General features: G+C 40.0%; 1 protein-coding gene across 1 annotated transcript in view; it reads right to left on the bottom strand.

Moving 5' to 3' along the window:
• Positions 1-14,207: 14,207 nt before the first annotated feature.
• The window catches only part of TMEM47 (transmembrane protein 47), a 33,957-nt gene continuing 31,375 nt past the window's right edge, over positions 14,208-16,789 (bottom strand). The window contains exon 3 of the mRNA XM_063127543.1: positions 14,208-15,611. Within this exon, the coding sequence (XP_062983613.1) occupies positions 15,433-15,611 (179 nt within the window). The 3' untranslated portion in view covers positions 14,208-15,432. The remainder of the gene's footprint in view (positions 15,612-16,789) is intronic.

The raw sequence follows: 16,789 nt of genomic DNA on the forward strand, positions 1-16,789 counted from the left end.
TAAAAGGTAAATCTTATCCCGTCACCTGGTGTCACAAGACTCCCAGGTGCGGGCCTCAGATGTTACCAATCACCAAAACGGTGCCATATGAATGTTCACCAGCCTTATTCTTGCCCCTGATGCCCGCATGCCTGCCCCTTCAACTGTGACTGAATACAACCAAATTAACCTATTAATACACTCTCGCTATCTTACAGTGTGAAGTAGGCAAAACCCCTCCTAAATTAACAGGATTTGAGAGTAAAAAATTCCTACTTAGCCCCTCGAAGGGCAGCCAGCGAACCCACACTGTCTATAGGGAAGGCGGGAGGGAGCTGCAAAGATGCCAAAAGCAGGGAGGAGGGGTAAGGTAAGCTTAAATACGCTGCTCACCACTCCTGATTTTGGTGGCACCACCAGCCAGGGGGCCAATGAGCAAGCGCCACAGGTCCCATTCGCCTCTCATGCAATCTCCTCCCCACGCCCAGGCAAGCTGGGCGTGGTGGGGAAGGCCTGAACTGTTGTTTTTAAATGGATACTGTTGTTTTTAGACTGTTGTTTTTATGTTTCTGATGGTTTTTAAATTTTGTGTACTTTTTAATGTTTACTGTTTTTAACTTTTGTAAACCGCCCAGAGAGCTTTGGCTATGGGGTGTTATATAAATGTAATAAATAAACAAATAAATAAATACAGTATATTACCTGTATAATGTGTATAATTGTCATATTATCATGCTAAGTTAGACACTTGTGCATGACTGTTCCTTTTACACTTACCAAGAAAGGTGCCATGTTGTACACATGCAAGTCCGATTCCCACCCAGTCGGTATGGCTTGGGTGGAGGTTGTCTTTGTGAGTGGAAAGGAGCCAAGTTGACACTGATCACGTGTCCTGCACGCGTTCAGCCTCAGGCATGGGTGGAGCCAAGTTTATAAAGGCTTGCCCTGAGTAACTCTTGGCCTTTTTCAATTTCTGACCCCTCCCTCCTTATCAGCCCGTATTAGCCAGTCATCCCCTTTGAAGGGGGGAATTAGCCAGTCATCCCCTTTGAAGGGGGGGGGGATGAGTAGGAATTTCCCCTGGCATTTATTTGTTGTGCACAGGTTTTTTCCTTCTCCATACTGGATTTAATCTTTAGCAATGGGGGATAAATAACTTAATTGGTGAGCATCAGGGTTGTGCAGGAATTTCATGAGATTAGAATAGGGACAGTGAGCACTCTGGCACCTTTATGGTGATTGGCAATCCAGAGGTCCTGCTCCTTGGGGGCTGTGCAGCTCTTGTGTCAGGATATGGTTTGGTTTGCCTTTGGGGATCTTCCTGTCTTATCTACTCGGAGTGTGCCGTACTGGGTGGGGATGATGCAGGACAGTCCCCCCACACCAAACATTGAAGTGTAGCTTGAAAATGGGGCCAGGTTTCCCAACCTCTGTGTTCAACTGAGTGATTCACCCTTATTGGCAGGCTAGTTGCCTGGAGTCAGAATTATGCGGATGCCCGCACATTCACTCACAGATCCAGGGAGGAGAGAATTCCCCTAATTAAATAAAGAGGCCCTAGTTTATCCCATGCTCTGCTGTCCATGTTTTATTTCTTGGGTTCCTTCTCCACTCGCAAAAGGCAAACATAACAATATGCTTCACTTTCCACCCATTTCAACACAGGAAGAACACTTGTAATTCCCCCGAGGAATTTTTTTAAAAAATTCTTCTAAATTCTCTGAAAATCACTTTGATGCTCATTTTGGCATCCTCCTATTTTCATTTTTAGCCCTCCTTTTTTCCTTTCCTTTTTTTCTTTTGCTTCTTCAATCTGGGAACATGTACATTCCAAATGGTAAAAGTACACATTTCTGTGTATATTTCCAAAAGTGTGCACTTTTCTCTTATTGACTAAAGTGTGAAAATGTTTGTATTTTTGAAAAAACACACATTTCAAAATCCAGATTTGAAGAAACAACCATGTTTGAACACAATAGCCAATTTGGGAATTTGCAAACATTTCAAAAGCAAGCAAACAAACAAACAAACAAACACACTCCTGCATGCATTCACATTTGGGATTGTGAATAGGGCATGCCCACATGAATTGCAGACAGAAATCCCCACTAAACTCCTGAAAAAAATATGGCCTACAAAGTTTGTTCACCCCCCACATGGCCATGCTAATTGTGCATTACATATAAACTGGATCATTGGCTGTGTTCCCACATAATACTAAGCCACAATTTATGTTAAGCATGGTTTGTTACTAAAGCCATGATTTGTCTTTCAGACAAGCAACCAAATTGCAGTTTGATTTTCCTATTTCTAGTATGTTTCTCCCCAGCCATTTTGCCATTCAAGGTGGTCTCATTTTCACCTGGGCTCTACTGTTTCAGAATGGACACCTATGCAAACAAGCCAGGGATAACCCATGGTTCTGGGTTCAGACTTTACAACAAACTGTGATTTTAAAAGGCCAGATTTCATAACCATCCATAAACCAGGTTTATACAGACACCAGCATCAGTTCTCTTTACATTACAGCAGCTCATTTTCAGAACACTTCATTATATAAGCAGATTCATTCAGTTGCACCTCATTATTATTCTCACAATCCAATATTCAATGGGTCCCTCTTTGTTTGAATTCTGGAGGTAATTACAAATTTTGGAATGTCAAAAACAGACAGGCAAGAATTATTTAGCAAAAATACCAACAAAGCAAAATACAAACAAACCATCCCCTACTATTTGTGCTAATGTAGAAATAAGAATGGCAAGCGTTGTTTCAACTTTCTGTAGCATTCCTTGCCTCCTAACCTATCATTATTTCAGCAGTTCCGGATGTTAAAACAGACATTCGAGGTTTTTTTTAAAAAAGTCTTGGCTCAGGAAAAATATTGTGGGGTTTTATAAGGTGCTTTTTTTTTTACTGCTCCGTCTTTAACTGGCAAATAGTAAGTTCTCAAGTATGATTGCTAGAGTTAAGGGTTGCTGCACAGCTCTACTTTGACAAAGAGTCCCATTTTTTCTTCTTTTTGTTAGTATTGGCTTGAAAAGGCCACTCATTACCCTACCCTGATGAACAGTTTAGCCTTTGTTCCCTAGCTTGGGTTGTACAATTAATATGCTGGGCTGATAGCAAAAATGTGTGAGCCGTAAGAATTCCAGATGATTGACAAGTAATTAGCAACTGGAGAAGCTACGCTTTGAGAGCTACTGATAGGGCAGGCTGTGGACACAGCTTTCGTTAATCTTAGTCTTTGTATTTTTGTTCATCTACCAAGAGCAATGCAGCAGTGAGAGGCAACTGCGCTATTCTCACTTATGTCAGCTGTCAGAATCTTAATGCCCCCAGTTAGCTCAGTACAGACCTATGCCTTGGCTTGATGGTACAATAATTAATTAACTCGGCTGCATTCAGATATCTCAGAAAGCTGTGAAAACTCAAAATAATAAGTTGCCCAATGGCCCATTTTAAGGCATCAGTTAATTTTCTTCAGGTAACTAACATCCCAGATAATAATAATAATAATAATAATAATAATAATAATAATAATAAGGTATGTGTGTTTGTATTTAAGTGCTGACTAGATTCTGGCTTTACTTCAAACATTTAATTTAGGGTGTCAACATTTGACAAGGTGTGAATAATCCACACTTCGATGTTTAATTGCAATGCACAACCAGTGATCTAATTTCTTATTAGTTGGACACATCCAATCTAATTTCTTAATAGTCAGGCACCCTTTCAGTCTGCTCCATAATGTTCTGACTTGGGAACACTTGGAACTGGACTTCATTAGTGTTCAGTGATACTCCATCAGTTTAAATTCAAGCATAGTACATGTGAGGTCCTCAGCTGCTACAATTTCAGTGATTTAGAGGAAATCAAGGGAACATGGCATTAAAGATCAAATTCTTAAAGTGATGCAAAGGCCATAATATTATTATAAAGGAACTGAGGGGGAAGGGAAAAACAAATCTATTGATGGCATTATCATGCAGAGGAGATTTTTTTTATAATGATAATCTTTGTTACTCACTGATTCATGGAATCAATGAGTAACAAAGGGCATGGAATGGGGGCATGGAACATCTCTGGATAAATCTGTTCCTGCAAGTTAGCATGTGTTTGCAGCTGGTTTCTGGAATATTTTAATAGGATACCAGAGTAAATTTTTAATGGCTGCAATCTACAGATCAGTGTAACTAGTTCTCCCTGGGCAGTATCCAATCGGGCCCTTCCACATGTGGCCAGAGGTCTAGGTCCATGAGCAGCCCTTATCAATTATGTGACGCAATATAGGGCATCCAGGATCAAGCCCTGAAATGAATGGAAATGCTTATTTCTGGAAGGCAGGTTTCCGGCCACCTCCACCCTCCAGAAGGAACATTTCAAACTCAATTCAGGGCTTGACCCCAGAAGTAGTAGGAAGCTCCTTGTGGACCAGGACCGGTGGGGCTGGCCATGTGCCAAAGGAGACTGTCCCATGTCTAAACCATGTTGAATGGCAAAAACACTTTTGATACTTGAGAGTTTAAAGTTGTGCTTAAAGAAAAATATCCAACAGGGAACGTGTAAACTTTTGAGGTAATGTACTCATGGACAAGACTGTTTTTAGTGCTAGTCTAGATTTTGTGACATATTACTCTTAACATAGAATGACCCCTTTTGCTGAACAATTAAGAGCTAAGGTTGTCCAGTTGCACTTACTTTTAAAATGTGTTTCGATTCTCCAGTTCTTGCAAAATGAGGACTGAAATAATAATACGCCAAAGAACACAGGTTTTTTGTGTTCCAGGTTTTACAAATTAAATATTATTTTTAGTTCTTCCTGTGAGAACTAAGCCCTATGCCAATTTTTAAACATCAAACATTCGTGAAAACCTACCTTACAATGTAGATTCTCCCTCCCTCCATCTGTCCCTCCTGTCTTTTAAAATTGTAAGAGTGGTTAATAATATTTTAAATATGACTTTTTCAGTTTAACATACAGTTTTGGATGAAAGCCCAATATGGAAAATTACATCAAAACCAAAAACAGCAGATTTGAAAACTGAATGCCACTAATTAATAAAGAGGGGGGGGGGACTTTTCTCCTTCTACATACCAGTGTCATTTAGTGAAATTGCTTCTCTTTGCTGTTTGCAGGGTCCTTGCTGGGGAGGGCACACACATGGGGAATAGAAAACATGCTTTGAATGCAACTCCAGCATTCAAGTACAAAGTATTGGTTATTCCCTTTAAAGCCCTGCATGGTTTGGGTTGAGGCTACTTGCGGGATCACCTTCTCCCTTACAATCTGCCCCGCACAACCAGGTCCTCTGGGAAGAATCTACTTCAGCTAGCAAAAGCTAGATTAACAACTGTTACCCAGAGGAACTTTTCTTCTGCTGCCCCCAGATTGTGGAATGGCCTGCTGGAGGAGATTCGTCAACTTGACAGTCTTTTAAGTTTAAAAAAGCAATAAAGACTGATCTATTCCAGCAGGCCTATCCAGTGAAATTTTAGAATGTTTTAAGGATTTTAAAGATGTTTTAATCATGTGTGGTATGTTTTTAATCACTTTTTAACGTGTATTTTATATCATGTTTTTATACTGTTTGTTTTATACTTTGAATGGTTTTAGTTTTTGTGAACTGCCCAGGGAGCTTCGGCTATTGGGGAAGTGGTATAAAAATGTGATAAATAATAATAATAAAAAACTCCCCACCCCCAAAAAGCCAACCCTCTGATTCAATCTTTAGTATATGGCTCTGAAAAAGAAAAGGGGTCAGGTAGTAGATGATGTGAAAGACCTCTGCTTCCCGTCACAGGCCCAGCCCTACTCTTAGGCAGAACGAGGCAACTGCCCAGTCCTGGGTGTGCAGGGACTGGCAGAAAGACATTGGAGGCCAGAGCTCTGTGTGCCACGTGGCTTGCCATGTGCCCACTAAGCAGCCTGCTGCCATCAGATGTGGTGGAGGAGGGTGTCACAATGCTTGAAGTAAGGTTCAATACCCAGGCTGGTCAGCTTCTGTTTGTGTCAAAACTGTTATAAAGCGCTTTAAAGCAGTAGTGTAGATCCCCCCCCAAGTAGAGTTTGCAAATTATGCATCATCTTCATCTGTTGCTCTTCGAGTAAAGAGAGCAATACATAGATGAGACAGAAGTGTTTTTCTGTTGCAGCTCCTGTCACATTTCAAAATTATTTTTATACATATGAGCCATCAGCGTTACACTAGGCAGAGCTGTACTTTTGACTATGAGGAGTAGTGGACATTTAGCAAGAAAGGTTGAATCATCCTGCTTACTCTCTCATCTTCTGGGAGGAGGATGGGGGAGTTCAACTGCAGCTGGTCCTGATGTTCCTTTTGCCTGCTCCTGTCTGACTTGCTTCTGCTTCTTTCTCACAGGGCAGTTGATGTCAGTTAGTCCTGTGTGTGGTGGTGGTAGTTGGAGTTCACCTGGATCAGGTTTTAATATTTCCTTTGCCTGCTCCTGCCTTCCTCACTTCTCCTAAATACGAACATGCCTTCCCACCCCATTGTCCTTGCATACCAGTCCTATTTCTGTTGCTACCAGCCGTAGACACATGGACCTATGAGTCGAACATCTGAGTGTGGCTTACATGTATAAAATCCAACAGCCATAAGCCCACATCATGCCCAGTGCATGGATATCCAGTGATGGTGGAGGTGGGACCAGTGTACCAGGTGTTCCCATCACACATAAGGGAAAGATCTTTCTCTTTTTCATCCCAGGATACTTTGTGAAGAATAAGCATCTTCTAAAAGTGCTGAGCCATTTTGTATAAACATTTATTGCTTAAAAAGATAAGCCAATAATATGGTAAAAATCCAAAGGTTTTGCAGGTATATTATAAATTTGCTATTTTAATGTGTACTTCATTGCACTGTATTTATTTATTTCATTTTTATACAACCCAATAGCTGAAGCTCTCTGGGAAGTTCAGGTAAGCATACCTGAAGCAGACTTTTTTTTCCCTGTGAAACTATTTCAGTAACAGAAAATTCTGGGGGGAAATGTACATTTTGTTAAATCCTACATTCCGTTTTAGGTCCAGTAGCTACTTTTCAAGTTACCTCTTTATGGATTGTGGATGAGAGAATCTCTTTGCATATGTCTTCCACCAGAAACATGAAAAAACTATAAGATGCAAAGGTAGCCTTTCTCAGTTCTCAGACATTTGCAATTAAAGTAAACAGTGGAGTATTGTTATTTTGCAAGAGACTGAACTGAAGTGTATGTAATACTATTCAGAAATAGTACTTCAGAATAGTTACAATACAAAAACAACAACAAGAAGAAGACCTTCTTTTATGCCCACGTCGCCATCTTTCAAGCCACATCCATTCCAGTTCTAGGAGCACTTGATGATTCCTTGTTTTCTATGACATCTTGCTTCCAATCTCTGAATACCTGTGCTGCAACTATGAATCAGTGGCAAACACAGACACTATTGGAGTATAAATAGTAGGATATATATCTCCATCATACAATTTCAGGATTCTGATTGTTCACTTTAAAGCAGTCATGTTGTTCCCACCATAAGCTGCAATAACTCAGAGCATCATCAAACGAGTGTTTTATCACACGTTCATTACTCCCCACTTACCAATGTTTGCGGGTTCTTCTGACATCGTCCGCCTCTCATGTGTCTCCCGCTCCTTCTTTCCTCCTTTACATCACAAAATAGACCCCGGTAAATCTGATTTTTTTTTAAAAAAAAAATGTGCCACCATTTCCTGCTGTGTGCAGGAAAAGTGGCACGATAAAAAGTGGCCACTGAATGGGATACGTGATCATTGCTTACTTCCTCCTTCTTCCCTTGTGTGAAGAAAGAGGAGGTATTGTGGGACAGAAGTTGGGGAAAAGCAACTGTAAGGAAACACAATTCCCCCCCCCCTCTGATGATGCTCTCTGGTTTCTTGTTATAAGAAACTGGACAGCTGCTAGTTCAATGGCCAGTTAATTAGATAAATAAATCTCTACCCAGGTGGCCATAGAAAGACAGGGTTCTCGATCAGCGGAAACCCTTTGCAAACCTTCAAGCTCAACACAGGGAGGTCCACAGAAGAACCCATGTGCCTGGGTACGTTGGGGCAGAGCTGGCTTTCTTGCATATCCCTTCCATGCTGCCACCCCATTACAGTTTTAACCTTAAAATGTGCAGGTGGATGCCCGGATAAGGATTTTGATGAGGCAAAAAAATGCAGTTATTCAAGAATGGAAGTCAAACGATGGGAAGTTTCTGTTCCCAGAGCCATCTGGGTGTCAGGATGACTGCCCTGAAATGCTGTTCATGTATTTTTAACCTTGGAGGGTCAAGGAACAAGAGCACTTCCAAGTATTCCTGCAGAATAATGTTTAAGCACTTGGGGCTTAGCTTGATGCCATTTCCATCACACACACAGCATTTTACTACATGTCAATCTAACTAAACTGGTAGTATCTAACATTTGTACATAAGGCAAAAAGTGCATTACATTCATGTAACAGGATTTTGTTTTATTATTTGGATTACTTTTTCAACATACAACTTTATGTAAGCTACAAAAGTTGTGAAATGGTAATAAAACTAATGACTGATGCGGGGGGGGGGGGGGAGGGAAACACCCCACTGTTTTTTTTAAAGTACATTTTACATCTCTTTCCATGACTAAGATGAACCACATTTCAATGGATCATTTAAAAAAACATAGCATACATTTAGTAAACAAAAACAAAAACGGAAAGAAATTTAAAAACTTGAAAGAAAATAATCCCATCAACAGCATGTAGAATCCTTCATTGTTCATTGTCAAGAGACAGAAATGAAATCTCTAGGCACAGTTTTAGGCATTATAGAGGACACACAGAGGCAATAGGTTAGTGTGCACTGTTCTGTACAAAAATACAGTCTGAATAAATTACATTGCTAGCCATAAGATTAAACTTCACTTATCAGTCATTTCATTGCATGTTTAATAATGTACAGTTTACATGCTAATCCATCTATCTATATATATATATATATAGATTTATTTATATATAACTTATATTTCAAACACATAGATCTCTCTATATTTATTTCTTTAAAATTTACATGTTGAGCTTACAAAAGCTAAACGTAGTTGTGCAAGAAATCTGAGAGAGGTGCTAGATACTTGTCAGCATCGGACGGCATACTTTAAGCTTTAAAAATGCAAATGCCTAGCCCCAGTTGCAGCTTGGCTATGTGTGTGCGTTTGTGCATGTGCATTTGCAAGATAAACCAATATGTGTGTGGTGTGAGAATTCATCCTCTTAGTGATATGAAGCCAAATACAACTGAGGTGCTAATACTTTAATACAATAATAATTATACATTTAAATGCAGTCTTTCACACATACAATCAAACACCTGAGTGTTTAACCCTATAGTTAGAAATGGGCATTTCTGCTCTGATTACTTATGATTAATCTTATGCTTGCTTGAATTATCTATTTAAAAGAAAGTGTAAATGAAACAACAACAAAAACCCTGCACTTGACGACAGAAAAAAAAAATGCAGTGGACAAGATTGTGGCATTATCTTTATTCATGATTTTTTAAAAAAAATCTATCCTGGATTTATATCTCATAGTATGCCTTGGTGTCACCTTTTGAGACTGGTCATTTCTGTTTTCTTCCAATGGAATTTGTAGTACTGTGAATAAAGAAAACCAAGCCATTTGCCCACAAATCTAAATCATGGGTAAGGCAGGCAGCTATGGCGTAGGTGAAGCAAATGGCAGCATAAGTCTAAGGATAAGAGCAGCCAATCCAATGAACCTAGTTACGACACAGAGGCCTGTTCACAAAAACGCCTTAACCATGATGGCTTAAACGGTCTTCTGAACAGGGCCAGAGTAAGACCTACATTTGAGCTGTGTTGCACTGCTGCTTATTCTCAGTTCAGTAAACCAGAGGTAAACCAGCAGCTGCATATGAAAACTTCAAGCTGCCTTATACTGATTCAGATCATTGATCAATCTAGGCCAATATTATCTACTCCGGCAAAAACTCTTTGAACTCTCCAGCAGAGTTCTTTTCTAGCACAATTAACTAGTCCTGCCCATGACTTAACCTGCACCTTTCTTCATACAAAGCATAGCCTCTGAGCTCAAGCACATGCATGAATATGCTTTAAAGCTGCTCTATCTCCTGCTGTTGCAGCGGCCAGATTGATAACAGAGACCAGGAGGCTCAAACATATAAGACCGACTGGCCTGCTTGCATTGGCTGCCTGTACGTTTCTGATCCCGATTCAAGGTGCTGGTTCTAACCTATAAAGCCTTACACAGCTCGGGACCACAACACCTGATGGAATGCCTCTCCCAACACAAACCTACCCGTACACTACACTCAACATCTAAGGTCCTCCTCCAGGTGCCTACTCCAATGGAATCTTGGAGGACAGCAACAAGGGAGAGGGGCTTCTCAGTGGTGCCCCCCCAATTATGGAACGATCTCCCTGCCTGGTGCCAACATTGTTATCTTCTCAGCAGCAGGTTAAGACTTTTGTCTTCTCCCAGAAATTTAGCAGCATCTGTTGAGTTTTTAATTAATCCGAGATCTATTTTTAGGTTTGGCTGAGAGCTCAAAGTTGATTTTAAATGTATATTGTCTACACCATGCCTATATCGAGGTAATCCTTGGATTGTTCCTGTCCATCCACATGATGCACAGGGGATCCTGGGGGCAACCTGGGACTAGCAAGAACTTACCCCGGGATATCGGAAACCATGGAAAACCTGACTTTTCCACAGTTCCAGGACCGTCCAACAGGGCATGGCCATGTGGCCATTGCTCCCGAGTTGTCCTGTCCACCCCGCGAGTAGCAGGGAACGTAAAATGGGCACGGAGCTGCATGGTGGCAGTCCCTGCCCATTGGGGCTGGGGTGTGTGTGTCGGGTCTTTTCTTCTTCTTACCTTTGGCACTGGAGCACAAGTGCGCTCCTCTCATTATTGTTTTTTTAGAAATGGTTGCCACGACGTCCTCTAGATACCCAGGGAGGATTGCAGAAGCTGGTAAGTCCACGATCCTCCCTCTACGCCCTTGTTGGGTAGACATGCCCCTTGTATGCCCCTTGTATGCTTTGTATGCTGTCTGTTTGACATTTTTATGGTTTTAAATTTTGTATATCAATTTTTAATGTTTTACTGTAAACCGCCCAGAGAGCTTCGGCTATGGGGCGGTATAGAAATGTAATAATAAATAATACTGTTGATTAGATGTTGTGAAAAGGTTGGCCACTACTGGACTGAACATTGGCTTAAGTTTCACATTTTACATTCTCACATTTTAAAACATATTTTGGGAATTCTGTCTACTGGAATCCCTGCAATACAAACTGCCTTACCATGAATCAGAGCATTGGTATAGCATTGTTGACCAACAGCAGCAACTCTCCAGAGTTTTAGCCAGGAGTCTTTCTATCCAACCTGGAGATGCCAGGGGTTGAACCTGAAACCATCTGCATGCAATGCAGGTGCTCACTGAGCTAGGACCCCTCATGTCTCGTAATGTTGTCCTGCCACCATGCTTGCCTCACCCTACAATATTTAAAATACTTTGGCTTGTTTAAGCTTCAGTCACTAGTACATGTATATTCCAGTTTTCAGTTTCCAAACTCCTAAATATATATTTGTTTAATTTTATTTATATGCCTCCCTATCATGAAGTGTTTCCAAGATGGCTCACACAATATCCTTGGTTAATTGTGCAACAAGCCAAATGGTTCCCCTTTTTATTCTTAACGTCCTCTACCTTCATTTGAGATGGAAGTAGTTTTACATTCATATGAAATTTTCATTATTTTCTTGCCATCCTCTCCCAGCTACTGACTACTAGCATCTGTTGAGGGGTGGGAGCTGACACTGTGAATCTGTTATATATTGTGCATGTAGTTCAGAATCACTACAGTCAAGGCCAGCTCCAGATTTCTGAAGGCCCTTGGGCAAAACGCCCTCAATGGGCCCTCTACCTCAGTGAGTCTACCTTCTCACTGCCATTGCCACCAGCTGCTGTTGCTCCTCATCTTCTTCCACATCATTGTTACCGCTTGGTAGGGTGACCATATGAAAAGGAGGAGTTGCTCCTCATCTTCACAATTGCAAGCTTTTTATTCACCTGCCCCTTAATCTGACTCAGACAATGGTGGTGGTGAGGAGGAGGAGCAGTAAAAACCACTGCCCACTTGAATGCTGCTCTTTGCCTTTGAAGCAAGCAAGTGGTAGGGTGACCATGTGAAAAGGAGGACAGGGCTCCTGTATCTTTGACAGTTGTATAGCAAAGGGAATTTCAGCAGGTGTCATATGTAGCACCTGGTGAAATTCCCTCTTCATCACAGCAGTTAAAGCGGCAGGAGTCCTGCCCACTTTTGTATCTGGTCACTTTGGGAAGGGCTCCTGCCGATTTAACTGTCAGTGGGACTGCACTGGAGTGTGGGCGTCAGCAGGTGCCCCACCATGCTTACTCTTCACACCAGCTCTGACCTCAGGCACACTCCTGCTCCAGCCTGTGCATTGCATTACCCAAACCCCATACACACACATGAGGGGAGTGGGGGGTCCCTAGAAGGTATTTTTGTGCAAAGTTCAATTAGCGATTCTTGGTTTTAAAAAAATAACTTTGTGTTTGCTAGTAATGACATGTATAATAAACATATTTATTATGTTTTTTTTGTTTTGCAGAACATTCCATTTCTCTCTCTTTGATTTGCAGTAATTAAATGTTTATTACATTGAGGCCTCAATATTAAGACCACAAGAAGTATTACAGAGCAAGAACACAACAGCAGCATTTCTATAGCTTTGAAGACTGTGCTCTTAAAGAATATCCATGCTAGGATACATTTTAATTTTCATATAACAAAAATAATTGTTTCTAAATTTGTATATTAGAACTGTATAGACTGTATAAAAATATTTTCAGAAGAAATTGAACATACCCAAATAAGCTAATTGTAAGCAAAAAATAAATTTATGTTGTTTAAATCATTTTAAAATTTCCACCCTAAATTAAATTGTATCTTAAAGATTTATATAGTTTCTGCAAAACTTAAGCAAGCAATAAATTAAACAAGTGGTGAGAAATGCAAATGACTTTCAGCCAATCCATTACATCTGGAAGAGAAAATAGTATAATTTTTATACTAACACTGATAATAATTTATAAATTTCATAATCAGGTCCCTGGTAATCTTCTATGGAAAAGATATATTCCATTATGGGGGAAAAAACAAATCTAAACCAAACCGCAATTTGTTGCATTAACACAACTGGATGTGTGTTATTTGAATATAACATCTCAGCTGTGGCATAGGAAGCATTCTTTATTTTAGTGGTTCCAGTTACCAATGAAATTCTCTAACCATTTCCCCCACTAGAATCCACCTTTTGAGCCAAGGTCACATGTGTGACAAAATGTCTAACCGTTGACCCTGTTCAGACAATATGTTAAGCCACGGTAGTTAAGCATTTTGAGCTAAACAATATGGCTTAGTGTGTTGTGTGAACCATGACTTAGGCCTTAGCTAGACCTAAGGTTTATCCCGGGATCATCCCAGGGTCGTCCCTGCCTGCTCCTGGGATACCCTGTGTGTCGTTTACATGAACAGGGATGACCCTGGGATGATCCTGAAATAAATCTTAGGTCTAGCTAAGGCCTAAGTGTGTCTTGTGAACCATTCCTAATCATGGTGGCTACATAACCATGGTTTAAACACGCTCACTAACCATTTGTTGCAAAGGGGTTAGTGGCCTAACCATGGCTTACCGTGTTGTCTGAACAGGCCCACTGATTGACAAGAGCTTGTCAGACCAATAGCTGCCACTTGGAAATTATTTCATTCACTCCATCTTAATATTATATTAATTTCTATAGATGCTTCAGTTTAAAAAGTAATAGTAAATAAGATATAGTTACATCTATCTGCATCCTCATTATCATGCCTCTGTCAGACTGACATAATGACAATCTCTGAACATTGTGAAAGGAACAAGGCTCACTGCCCACCCCAGTCCTTCTCTCTTCCCACACTAAGGCCACAAGGAAGAATTTGAAAGCTTTTGCTTCTGTTTTTGATTAACTGCAGTTTTAGCATTACATCCAAATCCTAAACTGCTCTAAACTATAGTTTGTTGAAATAACCCAACTCATGAATTTGGCTTGTTTCAATCAAACCATAATTATGATTAACCATGGTTTGTCATGTTCATACAAAACAACAAGCTGCAGTTAATAAGAAATAGAAAGCTTCTGATGTCCACCTTGCAGCCACACTGGAGAAAAAGTGGGGTGGGTGGGTGCAAGCTGAGGCTCACTGGTGCTCATTTCTGTTACAATAATCCATGGCTTATCATGATGTATTGTTTGTCATGACGCTTTAACTTTACAGTGTCCCCACAGCAATTGGTTTATTCCATCCTAATTTACTGGCACATCAAGCTTGAAATCAAGCAACACAAGAAATAACTCATTATAGGAATGGTTTCATTTAAATATTTTAAATCTATCAAATTCTCAAGGCTAGGAGCTTTTGCTATTACACCTCACAATTAAGATTAGCTTGGGACCTTTGTATGTTATATGTTCTCTCTATAATTTTAGATTCTTAGTAATACCAATAAAAGCCTTCTATAAAAATATTTGGAAATGTTGCTTCGAAACGTTACCGCAGTGTTTGGAAATCGAACTATGCTCAGGACAAATGCAGCTCATACGTGTATTCTTTTTCTCTCTTGATGGAATCAACAGATTCAGTGTCATTCTTCATGTGTTGTTTCCAGTACTTGGGTTACAGCTGAGACACAATGTCCAACCACATAATTAGAAGAACGTGTTCCAAGTTTTGATTTCTTGATATACCGCAGCTGGCTGAAAAACGTATATTGCCAAATGCACAAACTTGTGTTGTCAGGAAATGGTTGAATGTATGTATTAATCAGTTGTCTTCACTTTTCTCAGCATCTGGTCACTTAGATGTTTATTTCATTAAGAGTCCCAGAGGGCCAATACAACATATTGGCATAGGTTTGTGACCCTCTAGAACATTGAATCATGTGTGCTACAAAGACGTTTCTACACAATCCTTGTGCCAGCAACTTCCTTGCAGGCTACAGCAAATGCAGGTGCCACATTCTAATTCCAACTAATTTTCTCATGATGGCTCTGCTGCCATCTACATCCTCCAATGGTGCTGATCTTTGCTTACCAAAGGTAATGTATCAGCAGCTTGTATCGCTTGCCTATGTATTGATCAGCAGATGTAATTTTTGCAATTCTTTTAACAGGATGTTAAAAAGCTACTTGCAGTAGTTGTAGCCAAAAGGTAAAGGCTGATAAATCAATAGAGCAGACTGTTTGACACTCTACAAAAGTTCTAAAAACACCGAGTTAGAAAAGACAGAACAATCCTTGTGTTATTCCTTTCCTTTAAAAAAAAAAGTAGCTTCCTTTAATAGTAGTCTTCATAGTTCTTAGGGTTCAGGCAATAAAGTATGGCACCCCCAAATGAAAATATAGTTGCACCCCAAGCTAGGCCATAGCCCCAGTTGAACTCATGGTATATTCTCAAATTCACCGTTTCGATGAACTTGATTGGGTAAAGGACGAGACTGCACACCTGAAGAACCACTAGGAGAAAAAAGAAAAGGAGAATTATGTCAAATATGAAGCTCCATCCATTTTCTTAGAATAAATCAAAAACTAAATAATCAAGTCACCTTTCATGGATCTTTCTGTATATGTTAGAACTGGAATATCCTATATAGACATTCCTGGATTGTATCAGCAAATCATATATTTAGCAATCCTGACACTTCTTTAAAAAAAAAATACCCCTCAACTTAAAAGATTTATACCTTGCCTTTCTTCAATACATTGAAGGAGGATTACAACATAGGTTAAAACAAAATGTTAACAATTTTAAAAATAGTTTAACAATCATAATGAGTAAAATGAAACAGCCATAAAGCTAATGTGGTGCTGTATATTTCAGCTCAGGTACTTTTATCCAAATCAGGGCAGGAGAGTAATCTTCAGGGACTTGCTGAGATGTTGGAAATTTTTCAGGCAGAAGGGTTATTTTACAGACTAGGCAAAGGGGAAATCTCTTCTTTTTGAGAAAAGAGAAATCCCATTGCTCACACAGCCTTGCAGAATCCCATCTTTCTTTCCAAAAAACGTCCAATGTGAACAATGCGACAACATGAGGAAGGTGAACAATGCTACATGATGTAGAGGCATTCCTGTGGCATTGTTTAGGGGGAAAGATGGCTCCCCCATGTGCCCAAAACAGCAATAAAAGTTTTTGGTTTTGAAGAGAAGACATGCATTCTCTGCCAACTCATCTGAAAGGTACTACCCTCTTGAAATATTGTCTGAATTTCAACAAACACCCCTGAAATGTATAAAACCAAAGTTTCCAATATGATACCCATGGGCACCAATGTGCTCACAGCCACCTCTCTTAAAGCCCGCACTGCTTCTTCCCCTCTTTTTTCTTTTTTTACATTTAATTTCTTAAGATTATTTCTTAAAAATACTATTTTAACTGGTAGGCCGTCATGCTTCAAATGAAATGCAACTCTCCAGCACACTCTTTATTCAGGTTTCAAAGGGTGAGTTTGTGTTTTGGAGCTGAAACCTCATCTCCACATTGTAAGACTTTTTGGTAGAAAGATGGGCTACAAATCAAATCAATCCATCAATACTTAGGTTCATGGGCAAGTTACTTTCTTTTCTTTCTTTTACTTTCATGAGGACTCTGTCATTTGCCATTCCCACCATGGCAGCTATTTTATGGATGGGCA

This window comes from Elgaria multicarinata, chromosome 5 (assembly GCF_023053635.1).
Source record: "Elgaria multicarinata webbii isolate HBS135686 ecotype San Diego chromosome 5, rElgMul1.1.pri, whole genome shotgun sequence".
NCBI classification, from domain to species: Eukaryota; Metazoa; Chordata; class Lepidosauria; order Squamata; family Anguidae; genus Elgaria; species Elgaria multicarinata.